General features: G+C 40.2%; 1 protein-coding gene across 1 annotated transcript in view; it reads right to left on the reverse strand.

The window, feature by feature from the left end:
• The window catches only part of Fat1 (FAT atypical cadherin 1), a 112213-nt gene extending 89005 nt beyond the window's left edge, over nt 1-23208 (reverse strand). Inside the window, exons 1-2 of the mRNA XM_013025924.1 lie at nt 23125-23208; nt 8506-11791 (exon numbers count right to left, since the gene is read on the reverse strand). Coding sequence (XP_012881378.1) covers nt 8506-11773 — 3268 coding nt within the window. The 5' untranslated portion in view covers nt 11774-11791; nt 23125-23208. The remainder of the gene's footprint in view (nt 1-8505; nt 11792-23124) is intronic.
• Between the last annotated feature and the right edge of the window lie 1044 nt (nt 23209-24252).

Consider the following 24252-nt stretch of genomic DNA (forward strand, 5'->3'; position numbering starts at 1 on the left):
AAAAAAAAAAAAAAAGCCGGAAGTGTCGCTGTGGCTCAAGTGGTAGAGCGCTAGCCTTGAACTGAAGAGCTGAGGGACAGCGCCCAGGCCCTGAGTTCAGGTCCCACAACCGGACCCCCCCCCCTCCAAAAAAAAGATAGAACCATTAGTTCTATGTACAGAGAAAGGTTAGTGTCCAGAAAGCAAGCAAAGTGATGGGCATCAGAGCTGACAGAGTGGTAGAATAAATCCAGGGTAGATGATAGGAAATAATGGGGGCAGGGGCAGGTTGCAAACAGCTAGAGCTAAAGGACAGAATGGGCCCTTGAGGGCAAAGTAACCTGGGAGGCAAGTTACAAGCTCCACTACAAAGCAGGGACTCCCCACAAAGACAGCACAGAGTCTCAAGGAAGATCACATGGAGGGTGGGATCAATGCTACTCAGGAAGAACCTGTTGCACAATTATCCACAAATGTGTTACTTTAGTGGGGTTTTTTTTGTGGAGAAGGAGGTTTTTAGGGGGCTGGTACTGGGGTTTGAACTCAGGGCACTAGCCTCTGAGCCGTGTCATTCACCATTTCAATCATTTCTCACATAGGGTCTAAAATCTTTGCTCTGTCTGGCCTTGCACTACAATCCTCAACTTATTGACTAACTTATTGACTTATTGACATTCCTAACTTATTGACTAAAACTGAGTCTCGCTAACTTCTTGCCCAATATGTCACTGAATCACAATCCTCCCAATCTCATCCCCCACAGAGCTGGATTTCAGCAATGTACCACTGAGTCCAGCCCAGTACCACACTTAAAGCCACATCAATTTCTATTACACTCCTTTCTTTAAATAAGGAATTTGCCAAAAGTCAGTGATTCAAATGAGTGTGCCTCATAATCCTCATTACTTGTTATATTTGTATCATTTAATACAGAGCTGCATAACATGAATAAAGCATATAATGCCATGCAATTTCATCATGATCACAGTAACCGTGTAAGTGTATGTAAAAGGCTTAAAGTAGTACACAGTAAATCTTTAATAAATATTCTCTATAATTTCATACTGATGAGGATGGTGAAGGTGAGAGTTTGCCACTGATAAGAATATGGTTAAATTATCACCAATACAAATAAGTCATAAGAAAATACTGAAATAGCTAAGTAGCTTTTATTTTAAAAAAATCAATTAGTCTAGAAAATACTGAAATAGCTAAGTAGCGTTTACTTTTTTAAAAAATCAATTAGTCTAGAAAATACTGAAATAACTAAGTAGCTTTTATTTTTTAAAAAAATCAATTAGTCTAGAACTTAAAAAGAAAAACTCTATTTAATAGACTCTCCCCTGCATTAAACTTAAAAAAAAAATGCAGTTCTAAAGAATTCCATTCAACAGGTTAGTTCACTCAGCCCTTTGCAGACCTTGCAATGAAACAGGTTCAATACAGTATCAGATATCCTGAGGAGATAAGGTACAGCTTAACCGGCAAGGCAGCTAGATGATAAGCCTGGCCCTTGAAGTGCTCGGTGAATAGTTTCCTAGACTTTCTATCAGTGCTATGGAACTGGAGAGCTGCCAATTCAACAAGCACAGGCATGTGCCCTTGAATGGCAATCTCTCAAGTCCATTTACTCCTAGTAACAAAGACTTGAGAGATTGTGTCAGGGCCCTGGGTGAGCAAGCAGTATGTATAACCGTCATGGTTTATTCTTTGTTAAATGACATAAAGGTAACTGCAACCTAATAATAATACAGACAATGCAAATTAATGAGGAGAAGCTTGACAAACTCAGCCTGAAGAACTAAAATAATGCAGTCAAAACAACAGCCTCTAAAAGGTGAAGAAAAAAAAATCTAGCTGGGTGTTAGTGGCTCATGCCTGCAATCCTAAGTACTTAGGAGGGTGATCTCTAAGGAGTGAGGTTCAAAGCCAGCCCAGTTAGGAAAGTCTATGACACTCTTATCTTCAATTAACCAGCAAAAAGCCAGAAGTAGAGCTGTGACTTAAGCAGTATTGCTCTAGCCTACAAGTAAAAAGCTAAGAGACAGACAGACAGACAGAAAGAAAGAGGAAGGCAGGCAGGAAAGAAAGAAGAGAGAGGAAGGAAGGAAGGAAAGAGAAAGAAAGAAGAAGGAAGGAAGGAGGGAGGGAGGGAGAGAGAGAGAGAGAAGGAAGGAAAGAAGGAAGGAAGGAGGGAAGGAAGGAGGGAAGGAAGGGAAATCCAACATTGACAAACACCTGTAATATAAAGCTCTATTCAATGCTTATAATTGTTCAAGGTAGGCAATATGGAAAGAACAGACAAGGTATATGCAGGCAATCCTGAAACATTCTTAGAACATAAAAATGGTTCTCTGCCAAGAGGGATGAGGACGGCTGAATTCATTCTGGCTTTCCATGCTGCCGGATAGATGTCTGGGTGAACAGATGCAGCATTCAAGGCATTAAAGAGGACAATGCAAGAGAACAATGATCACAGTAACTCAATTCAAAAAAGATGTGTGTGTACAACTTCAATGTCAACTAGTCTGTGGAACGAACTGATTTGGAGGGTTAGTTGAGATCTTAACAACCATTTAAAACATTGACAACCAAAAGCTCCAGAGGACAAATATCCTATGTGCACTCAGAGGCAGCATATTGGCTGAAGGTATGAATACTTTTATTTTGCAAACACAGGTAAGGCACCGGTTTGTCATCTCTTCACTATCCAATATATTCTCTACAGTTCACCTACCAATCATGTCACTGTAATCATCTTGTTTAATACCACCATTATGAATTCTAATTTTCTGTACTCCCAAGTGAACTAAAAAAAAAAAAAAGTCTAACATTCTACAAAAACATGTGACAATATAGGACTCAAGTCTCCACCCCAGCCTAATCCAGAGTCCTATTCAACTAGTAGTTCTGGAGAGCAATTCTATGAGTGAGAGGCACCTAATGTAATCAGACTGCTTAGTACCCAAGTGGTCTCTGGTTACTTAAACCTATCTGCAAAAGTTTTCTTACATGAAACAAACAGTATTTATCTGGCAGTGGTGGTAATTAAGTTCACCCAGTGTTTAGAACAGAACTTGATGGTAATATTTCAGTAAGTGTCTATAGTTTACAGTACTAGTACTGATTCATCATTATTAGTATTATCATTACCATGGAAGGTATGTAGTTTACTGTTTCTATTCCTTCCCCTCCATATTTCTACCTCCTCCTGGCTTCTATTTTGGAATTGTGGAAGGGCACAGTACATTACCATGTTCTGCCTCACAGCATGTGTAGTTTTATCCCGAACCTCCTCCTAACAAGATTTAGTCACTGAGTACTTAAAGTATGCAACTTTACTGTAAAAATTAACTAAAGAATGCCTGGTCTTGCTTTCTTTCAAAACAAAATGGCATTTCTGCCAGATCTCTAATTAGACCTCACTTTGACCTTAAACATCCTCCTCATTCAAGTAGGATCTGGATCCTAGTACAGACCATATCACCATGTCCTGCCTTGAGTCAAAAACACACACCTACACACATGTACACACATATGCATGCACGCATGCACACAAAGGCTCTATTCCCCAATACAGCCTCAGTGTGTTATCTTAATATCTATCCTTTCTGCTAGAGCCTGACTTCCAATCTAATCTCTCTGTGGCTGGGGGGGGGGGGGGACGAGTTTGAGTTTCTTGGCACTCCAACTTTCCTAGAAGACCATAAAGAGAGAAGTCAGCAGCTGGTGCCACTTAAGGGAGGAGACAACAGTGCAAAAGTTCTTTCGCCAGCAGACCTCCTAAATCCCTAACCACACCTCCCCTCAATAGCATGCTGTCAGAATTTCTAGACCCAATTCCAAGAGGGAACTGTTGCCATCTATCACAGTGGTCACAGGCCCAGGGACCCCCACTCTTGACCACTCCACACTGCTCTCAGTGCTGATGTATAGCTCTCAAGTGCATCCTCTCCATTCTACTTGCTGTCCTGAGCAAGAAACGACAGCAGCAAAAGAACCTAAGTCTTCAGATGCATTCTTCAAACTCAAATGATAAGTCAAATGATACTAAAATATTCAGGGACTTGCCACACCACGGCTGCAGGAACCTTCTTGCTCTCGATGAGGTAGGCTATTGGGCTAGTGAATTTGGACTTCACTTCTGTTTCCAATCATATAAAGGCACTCATTGTGTCCCCTTAAAGAAAGCCAAGAGCCCCTCCCCAAGATGTCCCTTAATGAGAATACAGCCTTTTTCTAAGAAAAAGTCGGTCTTCATTCTCCCTCTCATCTTTCATGAACAGTGATTTATCTTGTTCCAACAGCTGTGCCTCCATATTAACACATTCCTAGTCTTTCCAGCAAAACGTATGTAAATTTGAATCCTTAAACCATGATTGGGTTTTAAGAGCCACATAGCATTAATAACTTTTAAAATTTGGCCCTTATCTTAATGAAAAACATGGCTTCCCCAAGTAAGTAAGGTCAGAGGAGGGAAATGCTATTACTGGGTTACATTTTACTAACAGAAAAACACATATGGGAACATCATTGCCACGCAACACTGCTCCAAACCAACTGTCCACTAACAATCAAAAATATCTGGCTAAACATTTTTTTTTTCCCTAAAACTACCTAGGTTTTAAAAGTTAACAAGGAGTAATTCCTTAGTTCTCAAGTAAAATTAATATGCTGGGTAGATATCCATCAACAGAATTGATTTCACTTATCTGCTTAACTTTGAAGCCTACAATAAAGCAACTGGAAACATAAGTAAAACTAAAATGAAATGCAAGGCCAGGAAACCAAGAATCTACAATATACATGATTCAAAGATACTATTATTACACTAAACACTATTGAAAAATCTTCAAACACTGTTTGACAAGAAATGTACTCATTACCTTACTTATGTAACTGTAATCCCTCTGTACATCACTTTTACAATAAAAAAAAATTTTTAATCTACACTGTAGATTTTAAGGAGAGAAAATTAAGGAATCTTAATTAGAGCCTGGAGGTTGGTACTGAGACTTTCAGATTGACTTTCCAAACAATGTTTCATCTCCAATGGAAGAGCGATGATGTGGGAAATGAATTTGTCAGAGTTTACTCACTGGTTACCTAGGGGACTTTCTCAAAAAAATGTGTGATACAAGGAGATGAGCAAATTATGGTCACTCCCACGCAGTAATTATATAAAGTCTATTAGCAAAATATGTGTAAAACCTAGGGCTAACAGAACCATACATGTAGTGACATGCTTTAGGAAATCCATACAATTTCTATTTTTTAAAGACCAATTTTTCAGGGGATGTTTCAAACATCAATATAAAGAAAAACAAAGACTATTAAAACAGAAATGCACTGGGAAGGGATGTGAAGGGTAAACAAAGGAGGAGGCTGCAATGCTTGATAAGAAATGTACTCATTATCTTGCCCATGTAATTGTAACCCTTTTGTACAGTATGTTCACAAAAAATAAAAATAAAAAAAAGCAGAAATGCATTCAGATTGCTGGTCTGTGAAAAGTATGTAAAATAATATTTCACAATTTTAGAATAAACCACCAGAAAAATTTGGTCATATTACCCAACCAGCACTAGCAGTTTAGAGCCAAAAAGGCTAGTAACCAAGTAGATATTTGCTCTCCAAAACCAAAGTAGTCCTGCACAACTTGAATCAATTGGGCCATTATTAAATGCATCAATGTTAAAGAAAGAAAGAGCTGAGTGAAATGGGAAATGAGTAGAGTAACGATCCAGAAAACTGCTAACCAGAACTGACCAGATTAATATCAATTCTGAGTTTTTCTTACAAGCAGTGTGATGCTCAAACTGCCTCTACTTCCCTTCATGGGACATACTTCATACTTCAACATTGCCTTAAAAATTCATTAAAGACCTTAAAAAAAAGGAATTAGCCTGCCTAATTTTAGCATTTCTACTGCATAAAACATACTGATTTTTCTTAAGGGAATTCTATGATACCAACTTTCCTGGCTTGGAATCTGTACAATAATTTGGGCAGATTATTCTATTCCTAAAATCTTATCATGTAATGTATACCAGTCTAATGGGTAAGTATCATTATATCATTTAGTCAGTTTCTAAAAGCAAATAAACCTAAATCAGCTACACACTGAGTACTTTCTTCTATCAAGCAAAGACCAGAGAATAGATGGTGTAGAAATTTTGTTTCTCTCTCTCATCTTTATCATTTATTTATACCAACGCATGACAGTTATAACTTACTAACCACCCTGCCCATAATCCTAACACCTCTTCTACCATCCAACTAAATTACCATGGAAGTCTGGCACTGCCTTTCAGCTCTGAAAACTACTATGCTTCTGTTCAAAGGCTCACCTTCATTTGTCTAGCTGTTTCCTTTTCGGTTCTTTTTTTTTCCATAGTAAGAATAACACAATTCCTTAAATTTATAGTTGAAAAATACTAGTTTCTAAATCCATCTTTAAAAAGCAACAATAAAAATACTCTTTGCATGAAAAGGGGAAAAAACGGCAAAACTTATATAATTTGAGTCACCAAGAGAATATAAATTAAGATACAGGTTCTATTTTCTGACTCAACTCTAACTTTAACAGGTCTTTATAGGAAACCTACTCTGGGAAAAGAATTGAGAATAATTATTCTTAGAAAATTTACTTAAGCACATCATAATTTCAGCTTTAGCTTTTGGGTATTTTCCTATGTTGAAACAGTATCTAGAAATTCTAGTGTGTGCATAAACACAAACAATACAGTATTCTATTCGTCTGGTGAGTGATTGCTGAACACTACTTAAGTGCTATTATTTCTGAGTTTTTTAGAATAGAATTTTAGATACCTGATATATAATCTGTAGACTTTTTAAACTGCATCCATAGTAGTGGTATATAATAATCAATTAGAAAATGTAGCTGTGGCTCAAGTGGTAGAGTGTCAGTTCAAGGACAATGCTCAGGCCCAGAGTTCAAGCCCAAGAACCGCCACTACAAATACACACATCCCTTAAATTAATCGATGCACAATGAAAGCCTTCAATCTCCAGGTAACTATTTCTATGACACTTAATTATTTTTCATGTACATGCACCTTTAGATGCTGGTGGAGTGTTGACTAGATACTAATATGTGGATGTGTGTGTGTGTGTGTATGTGTCTTTATGTCTGTGTGTGTATATGCGATTACCTGAACATAAATATTTTAATATAATAAAATACACATCGTTTAGCATGAAGAGTTCTATAAAGCAAACATTGATAATAAACTGAAAATCATTTAGGGAAGATGAGTGCTGTCATTTCTCAGTTTTGATCTCTACCAATGCTCAGCGAGCAGGACAGTCAAAGCCAAGCCTCATTTATTCCTTTAGCATTTATTAAGAAGGTTCCATGTAGCAAGCAATTTTTACAAGGTGCTGAGCTAGAAAGTGTCTGAGCTGAAGACTATTATGGTAGGCTCACAGTTCCTCTGGGAGACTGACAGGGAATAAGTATAACATCTATGCAGCTAGAGGAAGGGACACAGATACAGACAGTATACACTTGCAACAATGGACTACCTTTGAGACTTCAGATTTAGAACCTTATTCCAGGAAAAAGACTACTGTAACAAAACACTGCTACCATTTCCAAATATATTACTAAACCTAACACATACTAGGAGCTTGCCCATGTTATTCCACCATATCCTAACAGAAACCTTGTAATTTTGAATGCCTCCACCTTACTGGTGTAAAAAGTTCATTTTAAGTAGTATTTCATTTATCCAAGACCATGGATTATCAACTGAAAGAGCCAGGATTCCAAGCCAAGTGTTTGCCCTTCAACATTCTACTTTTCTGCACTGGCCTCTCATATATAACTTAGAGGAAACGTAGATCACATTAAAGAAGTTTTAGCACATAATCTTTTGCGTCATTGCACAATTTTGTAAGTATGCAATATCCTCTGGATGGCATGCCAAATGGCACTGGTGTTGTGGTAAGTAGAAGCCGGCAAGTGTTGAGGCCTTTAAGCTCCTCCCAAGGGCTTCTGAAGTTAACAACAAAAACCACAACAGAGAGTACAAAGTTAGAAATCAATACCAGTAGTAACAATTTTAATTGTCTTTTACTTATCTTGTGGTCATTCAGGCTCCTTTGATTCCATCTTCATGGCTTATTACATACATATAAGCACACTTACATACAACAGGACCAAAACATGCATATGCACTTTTCTAGTGAGCCCTAAGAGATCAACTGGGACTTGCATAAATCCCGTAAGACAGATATCACATATGATAATATATTGCATATATTATATATTATATATAATATATCTAAACAATATATGTAATTATATAAACATGTCTTAGTTTCATATATACATACATATACATATGTGCATATATGCATATGCATATATATACATGTGTGTATATACATACATACATATGTATATGTATGTGTGTGTGTATATATATATACATATATATATATATATATATATATATATATAAAAACGTATACCAAACTAGAGCAATAAAACATGTGTACCTGTTTCTTCATCTATTCTGAAAACACCAATACCAGATCCATCTCTAATGGAGTATCGGATCTCCCCATCTCTTCCTGTGTCCTCGTCATGAGCTGACACTGTCATGACTGATGAGCCAATAGGGACATCTTCTTTCACCACACCCTTTTCCACAAAGCTAGAAAACACTGGGGAGTGTAAGTTCTCATTCACATCGACCACTTCAACTTCCACAAAACAAGTGGAAGACAGAGAAACTGGCTTCCCTTTGTCCTTGGCCCTTACAGTGAGATTATATACTTGCTTCTTCTCAAAGTCCAACTGCTGTACAATTCTAACTGCTCCACTGAGTTTATCCACATCGAAGTGTCCTTCTCCATGGTCTATAAGACTGTATCTCACTTGACTGGATTGTCCTAAATCAGGATCATAGGCTTCTAACCACATGACTATGGTTCCTTCTGGCAGATCTTCTCGAACTTTTACACGGTAATTAGGTGGAATAAACTTGGGAGGGTTGTCATTAACATCTCCTAGTGATACTTTCAAAAGCACAGTAGAATACAGCTGGGGTTCTTCTTTGGCTTGGTCTCTGGCTTCAATCTTTAAGTAATGCACATGCTGGACTTCACGATCCAAAGGCTGAACAATTTTAACCACACCAGTCACGCTGTCAATTGAAAATTTATCAGTGTCAGTAAGAATGGAGTATGTTACATGTCCATTGGGGCCTAGATCTCTATCAGTGGCTTCCACCTGAATGATCTCACTATTTATCTCCTTGTCTTCGCTCACCTCAATGAAATAACGCTCCTGTAAAAACTCAGGAGGGTTGTCATTGGCATCAAGGACAGTGATATGTAGAAGATGCCAAGCTGCCTTCTGTGGTATGCCAAGGTCATACACAGTAATATTCAGGGTATACTTGTCTGTTGTTTCACGGTCTAGTGGAGATAAAATTTTCAGCATTCCTGTTTCCATGTCGATGATGAAGCAACTATCCTCATTTCCTCCAGAAATAGCATAGACCAGTTTCCCATTGAAGCCAGAGTCAAGGTCCGTAGCATTCATGAAAATTATACTGGAACCCACAGGATGATTTTCCTTTACCTCAATACCAGTTGGAAGAGTGCTCCTGAACTGTGGGGCATGAGCATTGACAGAATGAGAATCGAAGAAAACATCCTCCATATCCTCCTGACTGTGTAATTTATTGGCCTGCAGGAGTTTCTCTGCCAGCATTTTGGCAACGCCCGTCTCTTCACACTGCAAGTTTACTGGCTTGCGGCTGGCAGCCACGGTGATGTTGATATATAACGGAGTAGCATAATTTTCTCCATCTGTAGCTGTAATTCTCAGGCTGTGAAAAGACATCTTTGCACCCAAGCCATCCATAAGAGATTGCTTTAATGATAATACCCCAGAGTTGGGGTTTAAGTCAAATAAATCTAGTTCATTTCCAGTTTCAATCTGGTATCGTACCAATTGAAGTTCATCAGCATCAATAGCAGAAACGGTAGTGATTTGCTCCCCCACACTTAGATCTCTGGGAACTGTTCCTTCACAGTTTATTTTCTCAAACAAGGGTGTATTGTCATTCAAGTTATTAAGAGTAATCGTAGCCAGGACTTCAACTTCCCTCCGGTAAGGCAAGCCCCAGTCTGATGCTCGAATCCTTAGCGTGTAAACTCGAGGCATCAGCTCATAGTCCAAGTTTTCTGAAGTACTCACAGCACCCGTGAAATGGTCGATCACAAATGGCACGTGATTTAAATTTGCAATACTGTAAGTCACATACCCATTCTCACCCTCATCAGGGTCTACAGCATTCACACTCATGACAGTAGTTCCGATGGGTGTGTTCTCATCAAAGGATGCTTTGTAGGCTGTCTGAGAAAATTCTGGTGGGTTGCTATTTACACCTAAGACCTTAACCAAGACTTTGGTAGAGGCTTTTCTGTCACTTGTCAATACTTCAAGTTCAAAATGGGACGCCTGCTGTCTTTTGATTGGTTCCAAAACAGAAATGAGACCAGTATTGTGATTTATATTGAACCTCACTTTTCCAGGTGCACTTTTAAAAATGTATCTCAAATGCGAATAGCTAGGAATGGCTTTGACCATGACCACAGGTGTGTTGGGAGGAGCAAACTCACTTATTTCTGCTCTGTAAACATCCTTTTCAAACTTGACGGGGCCAGCTTTGAACTGTGGAGAAGCCACGTGAATCACTTTGACTGAGGAGAACTGGGGAGGAGTTCCTTTGTCTTTAGCCTGAAGGGTCAGATTGTAGCCAAAAGGATGACTGTCCCAATCAATGCTACCAACAGCTTTGACTTTATACTCCTTGCTCCCTGGGAAGGACCTCACCGTTCTAAACTGTTGATGAAGGTCACCGGCCACAATAGTTAAAGAAGCTATTTCCCCATTGACGCCCTGATCACAGTCCTCCACGGTGACAATTGCAAATGTTGGGTCTTTGTCCAGTTCCGATGGTGATAATGTCACGGCTGTTACCACAGGAGCACATTCATTTGCCTGTTCCACATGAACTGTTAGCTTGGCCATGCTGCTGATACCACTGCTACCGTACAGTTTCATTCCCCGATCCACAGCAAGGATTTCCAGCTCATAGAGTTTTGTCTCTGTGTAATCGAGACTACCAGTTAATAGTACCACGCCACTGCTTGGGTGAATCGCAAACATATCTGTTCGGTCTTTAAAACTGTAGTAGAACTCTCCATTGGTTCCTATATCTGCATCTGTGGCACTGACCCTTGCAATGCTGGTCCTTATAGCTGTGTTTTCGGGTAAGGAGACACTATAGGAGGTGGGGGAGAACAATGGTCTTAAGTCATTTGTATCCAGCACTTGCACCCTGACCTTTGTTCGTGCTTCAGCATTAGTGATTTTTTCAACTGCTTTGATGACCAATGTGTAATGGTCTTTCACTTCTCTATTAAGAATAGCTGTATTTCCTCCTTTGGTCCTTATTCTTAGAAAGCAAAAGTCTCCAAGAATGTACTCTTCAGCTTTGAACAGGTTTTCATTGTCTCCTGAGACAATTTTGTACCTTAATTCCCATGAAGGGTCTGTAATGTAAATACCCATCTTTACTGGATGCCCAACGTAGGTTTTGGCTGCAGAGTTCTCATGAACAGTGACATTGTACTGGAAATGAGTAAACTGTAGAGAAGGGGTCTGTTCAAGTTTTTGGCTTCCATGGCTGTCTCCAAAATGCTGGAGGAAAAGGAGCAGTAGCAGAAGCAAGGCCAAATCTCTCCCCATGGTTTAACTCACAGGAACCTAAAATAGAAGGAATAGGAATTATTATTTTGTAGAAATAAAGCAAGCAAAATGTCCATCTTAAAGAAAGTATTTCTCATCTATATAAAATATGAAAAATTTAATGGATTGGGAGCTTTTCTGTGCTCCAATTCAATTGTTACCATCCTTCTAACAAACCTACCTTCTTTTAATGATTCAAGTTATTATATTTCATATGTGATGACTTAAGAATCAAAATGAGCCAAGTGCTGGTGACTCCCATCTGTAATCCTAGCTGTCCAGGTGACTGACAGCTGAGAATCATGGCTCAAAGTCATCCTGTGCAGATAAATTCATGAGACTTTTATCTCATGCTAACCAGAAAACAAACAAACAAAAACACAAGCAGAGCTGTGGCTCAATGTGCACAGCATCAGCCTTGAGTAAAAAACTAATGTCTGAGCTCTGATTTCAAGATCCAGTAACAGCACGTGTGTATGTGTGTACATACATACACACACACACACACACACACACACACACAAAGTCATAATGAGTATTAAGAACTACCTGCTGAAACAACTAAGTAACAACTACATTTTGTTCTTCACACGCAGTACATCTAACAAGGAATTTGAAATTAAATCCTCAACAGCGGTTTTATACGACCCTATGTAATAACTTCGTTTACTCTCATTTCAAGCTATACAACTATGTAAGGGGCTAAAATAATTATATCATAAAGTTGGATAGTCAAGTAATTTCTCAAACATCAACTTGGACATACAGAAAAGGTTCGCAATATGAAAACCAGAATCCAGCTGATGGATATCACACGTTTTTCCTAAGTCAGAGACGCAACTCACAAACAACATCAGTATTTTACTGCACAGCTGTCAATAATCAGTTCATAGAGTGTCTACTATCTCCAAGACACTGAACCGAATGTCACCCAGGAGACCCCTATTAGAAGACAAGATATACACAAGCCAGGACTAAGTCATCAAAACTAACACACGTGAAAGACAAAATCAATGCAGCAAGGCAGCAAAACTCTAGAAGGGTCTGAGATGGACTGAGAAGAGGGAAAACTGAACAAGGGGTCACCTTTCACAAGTGGGAACTGAGGTCGAGTCCACTGGGCTGAGGCCTGCTCAGAGGAACAGGACAATTACATTCCAGACTAATGTATTATGCCAACAAATTCATCTTGTAAATCAATAGAGTTTCACAAAATCCCACAGCACTGTCAACTGAGGACAGCACTATACCCTTGCAAAGTAACTCCCAGATTAATATTCACAAAATGTGAATGTTACCAGAGGTGAAAGACACACCAGACTGGGAAGCTGGTTGAAATTAGCATGGCAACATTAATTTATAGCCGCTTAACTCAGCCACTGCCAACTTTGTCCTATTAGTCACTTTTTGGGGGGAGGGGCGGGGAAGTCTTGATATGCTTAAAGCAATTAGAAGTTTAATTGATACTGAATCATGGTTAAGTTGGGCATTTAACTTGTTCTTGAGCTAGCATGCCTTCTACTATGCAGATAAAGTCAGGAAAATTTCACAGATGTTTGGCCTTTAATATTCAAACCAAAATAAGAAAAAAATTCTCCCTCTGAGCTATCTCCTTATCAGTCTAGTCAGTAGTTTTAACATTGGAAATTTCTGAGTATTTTTCAATGATCCTATAATTTTAACAGAAGTAAAAAATTCAATACAATTGAACCTACAGATGCTATGGGTCACAATCTTATACCACCACATTAGATACATAGATAAGAGAAAGGCAAGGATCTCAATCCCAAATCATTTATAAGCTAAGAATAAAATCTGTATATTAAGAAAATTATTTAAAGAACATTCATAAAGATGATAGTAAAAAAAAGTACTGTTTGTTTGAAGAAACTCATATTTTAGAGACATTATTACACTTTACAGAAAGATATTATACCAAGATCTATTGTACACACACACACTATACACACAACACTACACTAAAATATATACCTTTTTTTTTTCTGGTCCTGGGGCTTGAACTTGGCCTGGTGCAGTGCCTGAGCTGCTTTCTGCTCAAGGTTAGCACTCTACCATTTGAACCACAGCTTTACTTCCCACATTTTTTGGCAGCTTATTGGAGCTAAGTGTCTCATTGACTTTCCTGCCTGGGCTAGCTTTGAATCGCAATCCTCAGATCTAAGCTCCTGAGTAGCTAGGATTAACAAGCATGAGCCACTGGCACCCATCCTTAAAATATTTTTGCTTAGTTCATGTATAATGTTATGCAACCATTGAAAAGACTAAAATATCACTCCATATGTTAGTATGTGAAATAACTGAGAGGTATATTGACTGGGAAAACTGAGCTGATCACATCTGTTTGTTTAAAGGGAGGAGGCAGATAAATTGCATGTGTATGTCTGAAAATGAGAGAAAAATTACAGGCACATAAAAAAGAAACTTAAATATGGTTAATTTCATTCAAAAGTCCAAGAAGAGGTAGTCAGGGTAATGTACACATTTTCATTGTTCTCTACTACTACCCATTATCTTTCAAATTAAATGTTATCTTTATCATCTGCTCACCCCATTAATTACTTAATTCCTTTAATAAATATTTAGTGAACATGTACCAGGAGTCAAATATAGTTCTAGATGGTAGAGATTCAAAATTGAACCAAATTAAATTACCAAGACCTAGTGATGGAAACTGGTTCTGGGGTAAGACAGAGAAGCAAATAAGCCAATAGTTGATGAGCAATGATGAGTAAGAGCTACAGAGAAAAACAAAATAAGATAAAAGACATATTAGTTAGAACTGAAAGAAAAAAAAAAAACAACAACCGTGAGTTCAAAAGGGCTGGGTTGCTCAACCTCAGCATTTTTCCAGTTTTCAGCAGCTAATGACTAGATTCCCCGTGACACTGGGATGCTAGTATTTCCTGTTTCCACCATAAGAAAACTATAGCATCTGTCCCCAATTAAAACCAGTGTCTCTACATATTATCAAATGCCCCCTGGGGCTCAAAGTCACCCTGGTGAAAGAGAACTAGTTTAAAAAATAACCAAGAGAAGCTGGACACCAATGGCTCATGCCTGCTATCCTAGCTACTCAAGAAGCTATGGTTTAAGGTTCTAAAGCCAGTCTTGCAAGTAAGTCTTTGGGAATCTTATGTCCAACTAACCACTAAAAAAATGGTACTGGAACTATAGCTCAAATGCTAGCCTTGAGTAGAAAAATATAAGGGACAGTGCCCATGCTCTGAGTTGAAGCCCCAGTATGAAAACATAACAATATAACAAACAACAACAACCAAGAGAGTAGTATGGCTGCAAAACAACAGAGAAGGAAGAACGGTAAGGGACAGGGACAAGGAGAGAACAAATAATGATGTTAGAGACTTTAAAGTTTTACTTTTTATTTTAAAGTTGTTTTAGACTTACAGATAGTTTCCCAGTTAACATCTCATGATACAACTAGCAAATCACTACCGGTGAACTATTTTTACCTCAAGTCCATTCTTGATTCAGATTTCCTTAGATTTGATCTACTATCCTTCCTCCATTCAAAGATGCCACATAAAACATAGTATGACATCTCTCATGATGTCTCTTTAAGCTCTTCTCAACTGTATGTTTCTCAGACTTCCCTTGTTTATATCCTTGACAATTGTGATAAGAATTAATCACAAACTTTGTAGAAAATTCTTCAGGAAAAATAGCCCTCAAGCAGAATTTGTCTGATATTTTTCTGATGATTAGACTGGGGTTATGCTGTAAAGAGTAGGTTGACAAAGTCATTTTCATCATATCATAGAAATAATCAACATGACGTAAATATTAACACTGACCTTACTCACTTAGTTGAGACTCCTTTTCTCCTTTTCTTATACTGTACACTATTCATAAGGAAGTAAATTATACATGCAATCCACCCTTCAGGAGTGAAGAACCATGCTACCAAATCACTTGGATTCTTTTATAAGATTACTCTGGTCTTTCTATGTATGCATTTATTCAAACACTTTTTAGGATAATGAATTTTACTACAAATAAGATGAGATGCCACCGGAGGATTTTGAACAGGGCAGTGCATGATCTAACTGAAAGAAAAATGGGCCACTCTGGTATTTAGAGTAATATAGAAGAGTAATACAGTAATAGAATAATAATAATACAGTAATAAAGAGTAATATACCTTTTGCAAGAGAAAAAGCTGGAAGGAACATAGATGGAGGGCACTGTGGCAAAACAGGTGAGAGACCAAGGTATCTTGGTCCAAAGTGGCAATAACAGAAGTGGGGAGAAGTGGCCAACATGGCCTGGCCCAACAAATCCTATTTGGAATTGTTGATTCATTGGAAGGGATAGGGGAAGATAGAAAAACAAGTAACCTAGGAAATTTCAAGAACTAGGTGCTAAGCAAAGAAATGGTGCTGCTATGGGTCCAAAAAAATGCAAAGACCAAAGGAGGAATAGGATTTAAGAAATAAAGTCAAGGGTTTTAAACAACATGTTGGAAATGACTAAGGGTTAGAAGTATCCCCTAACAACTCATGAATTGAAAGACTTGGCTACCAGCCAGTGGTGTTACTGAAGGCTAGGAACCTTTAAAAGGTGGGGCCTAGAGAAAGGAAGTTAGGTCATTGAGGCCTGCCTTTGAAGGGAGTTGTTATCCTAGCCTCCTCCTCTTCTTTTGTTCTTTCCATCAGGCTGAGATCTTAAAGGAGGACAACACAGATACAGATGGGGGTGGGGACAGGGGTGGAGGTGGAAGATAAAACCATGGATGTAGCCTTGTTGCTCATGAAAATCTGAGCAACAGAACGTCAGCAACTTCCAGAACACATTTATTTGTTAACTGAAACTTTTCAAAACCTTGTGCTTAACTGTACACCTAACCAACAGAATGTCACCATGATTAGGATTATTCACTGCAACCCTTTGTTCAGAAAACAATCTTAGAACACACAATGAACCCTATGGCAATGTACAAAGAACTGTGAATTTGGATTTCACCATAAAACACCAAGATCAAACTATGGCTGTTACTCCATGCAAAACAAAACAGCAGAGACAGGCACAGAGGGGGAAAAAAAATCTAAAAAAGATGCTACAACAATATTTCACCTGAAAGTATGTCATTACCTACAGTGCATGCTTATGAAAATTAAACTTCAAAACCCATTTAGCCCAGGGCTACCCTTATATTTAAAAGGTGTTCACACTACTTGAACTCATAGTAATTTACAATTTCTAAAATATAATTTCTAGATTGAAAACAAAAGGTGTTTACTTACTTCTGTATTTAGGGAAAAGAGCCTTGGGTTTTAAAGCTTAAATATCTTTAGTATAGATTTCTGAAAATCCATAAATACAAGAGGAAGATACTTTTTCTGTTAAAAAATGAGATATTAATATCCTCATAATTCTTCATTAAGGAAACTTTCATGTAAAATGTTCCCTCCAATCTATCACTGTGAAAGCAAATTCTTCATGGAAGCCAAAGTCTACAAGGAGAATGTAACTGCTTGTTCCCATGCTTAAGCTCAAAGCTTAAGATCCAAAAGTGCTACCTTTCAGTGACAGGACAATCACACACAAGGTAGCAATACTGTTGCATGGTAGTACATTTATTATTGCCAGTTCCCTCTACCTCATACACAAGCGGTCACTCTGCTCCTCTGTACATGAAGAAGCAAACGCCATTTCATTCCACATAAGACAAAATACACAAGAACTCTGAGTTGAAGAACTCTGTGTTCTCCCTCAAGGCTCTGTCCCCCACACACTTATTTTATATCAACACCCCCCACCCCCAGGCCCAGGGAGCTTCACTACAGATTCACTACTGAAATTCAGCTTCATGTGTACTTTAATATCCCTTTTTTTCTTGGGGTGCTAGGGACTAGATTCAAGGAGGTCTCACATATGCTCAGCAATGCTCAGACCTTCCCCTCACTCCAGCCCTTGTTGCCATTTTTGAAGTATTTTCCAAGACCTCAAAACTGTAAATCTAATCATGTTTCCAAAGCCATGTCACAAAGTTGTTCAAAAAACATGAAGCCAGCAGGGTGCCGTTGGCTCACTCACACCTGTAAGCCTAGCTGCTCAGGAGGCTGAGATTCAAAGACAATTTAGGCAGAAAAGTGTATGAGAGTCTAATCTCCATTAACCAGCAAAAACAAACAAACAAACAAAACAAAACAAAACAGAAGTGGAGGCAGAGTGCCAGCATTGATCAGAAAAGGCTAAGCAAGTGTGTAAGGCCAATTTGAAGCCCTAATACTGATACACAAACACATACACATACAACACAACACATACACACAACTTAAACTATTTTTTTCAAAAATACTTATACTAAATACTGTTTATTTTTAAGGTCATGCAAAGTAAGAAAATTTCAGAAAACTTTCACCAAAAATAAAAACTTGTTTATTATTTATATTCAATTCATAGCTTCCAGCAACACTGAAATGAGAAATGAAACCTTTCCATTTTCTAGTAAGTTATAGTAGCCAGGCAATACTTTTAAGAGCTATTATTCTTACACTGAAAACTTAGTAGATCTTGTTTATTTTCTAGGTGCATACTAATTCTTTTAAAACTATCTTAAAATTTTTGGTAAAAATGGGAAGAGAAACTAAGTAGCAGCTTTAGGCTTGGTGTATATAATCTGATTTCTTCTGAAAACTCCACTTATAGGTTGTTGGTTCTGACTGGAGCTGCAGTAAATGTGATTACTCTAGCAGGTCTCAAGTTAAATATTACCTCCGAGTAGGCTCTGTTGGTAAAGTGGGCACTAAGAGAAGGGGGCTGGACTAACAAGGAGCGTGAATGAGGATGGTCAGAGTCATTTAGTTGCATGTATGAAAACAGCACAATGAAGCCAGTCGAAACTGTTTTAGGAAGGAGGCAAAGGGAGAAAGGAAGAGTAATAGGGAGAAATTGATTGGAATACATATGTTTGTGGGTGGAAATGACATGGTGAAATCTCCCTCCACAAAACTAATGCATGAATCATAGATAGATGATAGATAGGTAGATAGTATGATAGTGTAATAGTGTGAAAGAGAGATGGAGAATTACCTTCAAATCATCAACAATTGATTCCAGTGTAGCTGAGACTAGTTTTCAAACTAACGGAGTAGGAATACAAAACTTCCCTACAATTTAATACTTGCATATTTACACAATTTAATCAGTCCAAAATATAATGGCATGACCAGTGTACAGTGCTCATCTTCTCATCTCCCAACACTACACATACATTCCAGGACAAGTTTTGCCCAAAGAGCAGCTCCATAAACCAGCCATTTACCTTTCTTTTGTGATTTAAAATCATCTTACTCAGCCAGATGTCCGTGGCTCAGGCCAGAATGAGCAAAAAAACCACGAGACTCTTATCTACAATTAACCAGCCACCAAGTAGAGCTGTGTTTCAAGAGGTAGAGGCCAGCCTTGAGTGAAAAAGCTCAAGGGACAGTGCCCAAGCCCTAAGTTCGAGCCCCAGTATTGGCACAAAAAGAAAACAAAGATAAAAATAAAAAGGTCATCTCACCTGATCTATTTTTCTCTGCAAAGAGAAATCATTCACTCGGTGTGTTCACACAAAGAGCAGTCAGTAATTACCAAGGGCTACTTCTTCCACTCCCAAATTAGTAAGTTTTTATTATGTAAACTTAGGTACTTCTGAATAATGACCGGGGAATGTAACCTGTCCGTGTACAGGAAGAAAGTGGGTCATCCAGGAAAAAGTCTTTGGCCTTCCTTCCTCTCCTTGAATGTTCTCGTGGTCCATTTTTATCTGCTCAGACCTCACAAGAGATGACACATGCCCTACCTGTAAATAGACATCCTGATGCCTTAAATTTCTTCTCCCCAAATTAGCTCTGTACCTGAACCATAACAATCCTTTCACTACAATGACCTTCTGCTGAGTCTACAAACACAGGTACTTCTTTGCTTCAAAATAAATCTCTACTGGGTGTGGAACCCCACGCCAGTAATGCCAGCTACTTGGGAGGTAAAGATCAATAGGATCGTGGTGCACTGTTTAAAGCCAGTAGGAAGGCAGTGGAATTCGTGAGACCCCATCTCAACAAGCAAGTAGGACACTTGCAATCCCAGCAATGTAGGAGGCTTAGGTAAGACACTGCAGTCCAGACCAGCCTACAATTGATATTAACTGAATAATTAGTTATCTTCCCTCACTAGACTAGAAGTTCCTTAATGCATGAAATATGATTTGTTCACCGCTGTATAGTTCCAATGCTTGGCAAAGACCAGTACCACAGTTGCTGGACTGGAAGATAAAGGACTTAAGAATGGAGAGTGGAAAGTACTACTATGGAATGTACAATGGAAGATGCTATGTATGGGAAGGAAGATAACCATAGAGGAGGGGGAATAATGTAAGAAGATAATACTTCCATCCCTCTAGAACTAACACAAACCAGCAGGCACAAGCAACAGGCCAGTGACAGAAGTGCAGATGGATCTTAATTTCCACAGTTTCAAAAGAGGTCACCCACCACTTCAAAATGCTTCAAGACTGGGTAGGATGGCACCTAAATAACCCTATGCTACAGATCGCATCACAGGCCTGAATGCTCGATGAAAGATTTCTGAAATGGTTTGTAGAGAACATTCAACTCATTTCCTAGACTTATCTCCACATATAAAATGAACCCTTGGGATTAAGCAAGAATTGGAGTCAGATGTGCATCTGGGACTTTTCAGGAAAAGAACGATGGGTTTTAAAAAAACATCTAAAATGTACAATATATAGATTCCTTCTTTAATTGTGCACATTTTTTAAATTGTGCACATTTTTTAAATGAAATACTCCTCTTACAAAAGAGAGGAGAAAGGATCTGCCCTTCAACAAAGCAGTATTACAATACAAGGACTCTTCTTGGTCAAGATCGTGCATTCATCATTCTCCCTCATCTCTCCCAACTTCAACCCTTCCCTCCCTCAAATTTTCTTAATTTTGTAGAATACGTATCGAGTTTGATGACTGCAATTCCCCTCACCGTTTTGACCTTAATGTATATCACCAATTAAAAAATTCCTTTCCAAAGTCTAAGACATCTTTGAACTGAATAACTGAGACCAACCGAGCTTGGCTTCATTATGGACATAATTCGCATCGAACATCTTCTACTTAAAATTCCCACTCCAGTTTCCTCTATTAACCAAATCTTTTGGGCCACAAATTAGTCACTGAAACACAACAGTAGACTACATACACAACCTTGGTTAATAAAACAGTGGATTAATTTCATTTGGACCACTGACTATTGAATAGAAAACACATCTTAGAATGTTTTGTTTGTTGGTTTGTTTGTTTGTGTGGGAAATCCATTTATAGCCAAGCTGGTTTTGAACTCCTGTTCCTCCTTCCTCAGCCTCCCAAGAGCTGGGATTATAGGCATGAGTCAACAAGCCTACCTACTTGATGATGATAAGAGTAACAGATCTCTTAAGATAATTGTTAAGGTTCTTTTCATTTCCAATGTTTAAAGAAATGGTTACTCCAAAGGTGACTCATGAGCTATGCTTAAAGTGGATGGACTATAAAGGCAGAGGTTCAGGAGAATGAATGTAGTATAAGTTTGGTCATACTTTTTCTTTTGTAGCCCTTTTTAAAAAAAATCAGCATCCATCAATTATATATGAGGATTTCATTTTGAAATGTCCACACTGGATATATATTTCTAACATACATTTAAATGGGCTATTCACACAATGAGAACCCATAGATGTTCCTAGAAACAAATCAATATATATCAGTAGTCTAACCGATTTTACCAAGTCCTTGAACAACCTTATTTCCTTCTAGTGACAAAAATAAGCTCATATAACTTCAAGAAATGGGTTCACAAATGCAAACCTGCAATCCAAACTTATGCTGAGCTTTGTTAAATGCCAGGTTTGACATAATTTAATTACATATTTAAAAAAAATACTTTAAGTGCTTTTTTATCTTAAAGCTTAAATACACAACCAGGGATCATTCTAATTGTGAAACCAGAGCGGTCCTCTTAAGACAAAGACAAACACCAGAATTCACCAATAGATCTGGATAGCACCTTTTCAAGGTAACAACTGGAAGTGTAGTTTTAACACAAGCAAATATCTTCTGGAACAATTAACACACGGAAGATATGAAGCCCTTAGGAATATGAAAAAGGTAAATAAGTAACCGAAGGCTAAGCGCCTTTAACATCTTTCTCAATCTTAACAAGTCATTGTAAATACTCAGTTTAAAAAACAAACCTCTCCTCTACCAGGCACCAGGGAGTTGCTTCACAAAAGCCACTTAACAAAACCAGTTTAGACCTGGGGAGAAAAAAAAATTAACTGCATAGAAAATATTTATGAGTTTACTTTCCTAATACATACAATTACGTCCTTGTTTCCTAAGTCCAGAAGTTCACACGGGGTGTGAACAGGAGGGGGGGGGGTGTTCCAGAAGAGACCTGGGAAAGTTAGCTTCCTAAAAGTGTGCACACGGAGGGGGTGGGGTGGGGAAGCAATCTCTTCCTTTAATGAAGACCTTATACAAGTCTCTCCTCCAGAGCACAGAGAAACCCCTGCCAAGCCGCACATTGTTCCCATGTCTAGCCCGCAAAGTGTCTGCACTTAAAAACCTCAGCTCCCGCACACACACACCGTCCACACACACACACACACACACACAACGAACTCCACGACTCCATTTCAAAGATCCCCCCTGGCCACGGACGTTACCATCATCATCTACGTGAAAAGAATACGTGCATTTTTCCATTTAAAAGTCGCAGACACGGTCAGAGAGAGCAGCTCCGTCGAGCGCGGGGTGTGACCGCGGAGGATCGCGTGCGGGAAGCGTCCGAGCTGCGGGCCGCCGGGAGCCCCGCGCCAGCGCGCGCCGCGCCGCTGAGGTTTCCAGCAATGGCTCCGCGGAGCAGACCCGGGGGGGCTGGGCCGGCCGCCGCCGCCACCGACTCCTCTCGGTAATTACCATTCCCTTCCCGTCGCCAATAACCGCCCCCCCTCCCCTCCGCCTCCGCGTTCTCCCCGGCCACCGCGAATCCGGGGCCCGAGACGCAACTTTCCAAAGTGGGAAGGAGGGCGCCAGTGCCCCCCACCTGGCCACGGAGTTCTCTCGTCCATCGCCTTTTATTTTCCCCCTCCCTTGGCTTGGGGGGGGGGGACCAGTCCTGAGTTGTAATCACCGAGCTGCAAGTCTGCAAAGCAGCAGCAGCCAAGTTGCACGCCGCCTGGGCACCGACGGCTCCGGCCTGGCACCGGCAGCCGCCCCGCGGCGCCTCAGCCCGCTCTCCCTCCGGCCCCCACTCCACGGCCAGCAAACTTACTACAAAGTTCACCCCCAAGTGGCGACGGCGGTGGGGCGGTGGGGGGGGGGAATGTCTGCAAGCACCCAGAAGCTTCAGCGTGCCCCCGAGCCAGGCACGGGGCTGCCGGGGACCTCACTGGGCCCGCACGTCCGCATGGTGTGGTCTGGTGGCTGGGTCTGGTCTAAGCCTCGCTCCCGGCGCGCCAGGCTCGCCGCCGCACTCCGCCGCCGACGCACCCGGCCCCCGGCGTCCCGCTCCGTGCAGGGGCCTCACGGAGGCTCTCCACGCGGAGGAGATTCCTCCGCCCGTGGCCACGCCCTCCTCGGCCGGAGCTTCTTTCCCCAGCGCAGAAACTCCAGCCCGCTTTTCCAAAGCTCTGGCTGCAGCCCGCGGCTCTGGGACGGCCACGCCCCGTCCAGGGTTCAAGAGACCCTCCCCCTCCTCCCCAACAACCCCCCCCGCCCCCGGCCAACCCCGAACCCGGAGTTGAGAAGCAAGCAAGCATTCAAGGTGATCTCCGAGACTCGGTGAGGAATAGTTTAGGGTTTGTTCCAATGCCCACATTAGTTAGGGCCAGCAAGCCACCCAGAGGCCAAGAATGAACCTGGAATGTTTTCTGCTTTAAAAATAAAAAAGGAAACGGGAGCTTAACTCAGAAAGAAAAGGAAAAAGTGAAAATAAATAAATGTGGAGCTAAGCTTAGGGCAAAAGCCCCCACCGCATCCCTTTGGATGCCTTTTTTTTAAAAGAACCTCCAGGAAATCCCTCCATTTGCATTTGAATGCCGTGATTCCCAGCCTGCCGGCGTTTGGCCGGCCTCCACCGCACCGATGGTCTGAAAAGGAAAGTAATTAGATCGGAATCTTTTTCCTCCTGAAATTCACACTTTTAAAGTCTTGGGAACACGCCGAGCCTTCCCTCCCAGAGCTCTTCCTGAATCGCCCCTCAGATCGCAGAACCGCTCGGATACTAATTACGACCCCCACCCCCAACGCCGGCCTCCCTGGGCCAACACCCCCAACTTTCGAGTCTGCAGGACAAAAGGCCACTGAACCGCCTCGTGCACATTCTTGGCCCTTCATTCTTTCCTGGGAGCTCACCAACGGTGAACCCAGCCACCCAGTCAGTGCGCAAAGCTGCCCGGGG

This window comes from Dipodomys ordii, unplaced genomic scaffold, assembly GCF_000151885.1.
Source record: "Dipodomys ordii isolate 6190 unplaced genomic scaffold, Dord_2.0 Scaffold4, whole genome shotgun sequence".
Classification (NCBI taxonomy): Eukaryota; Metazoa; Chordata; class Mammalia; order Rodentia; family Heteromyidae; genus Dipodomys; species Dipodomys ordii.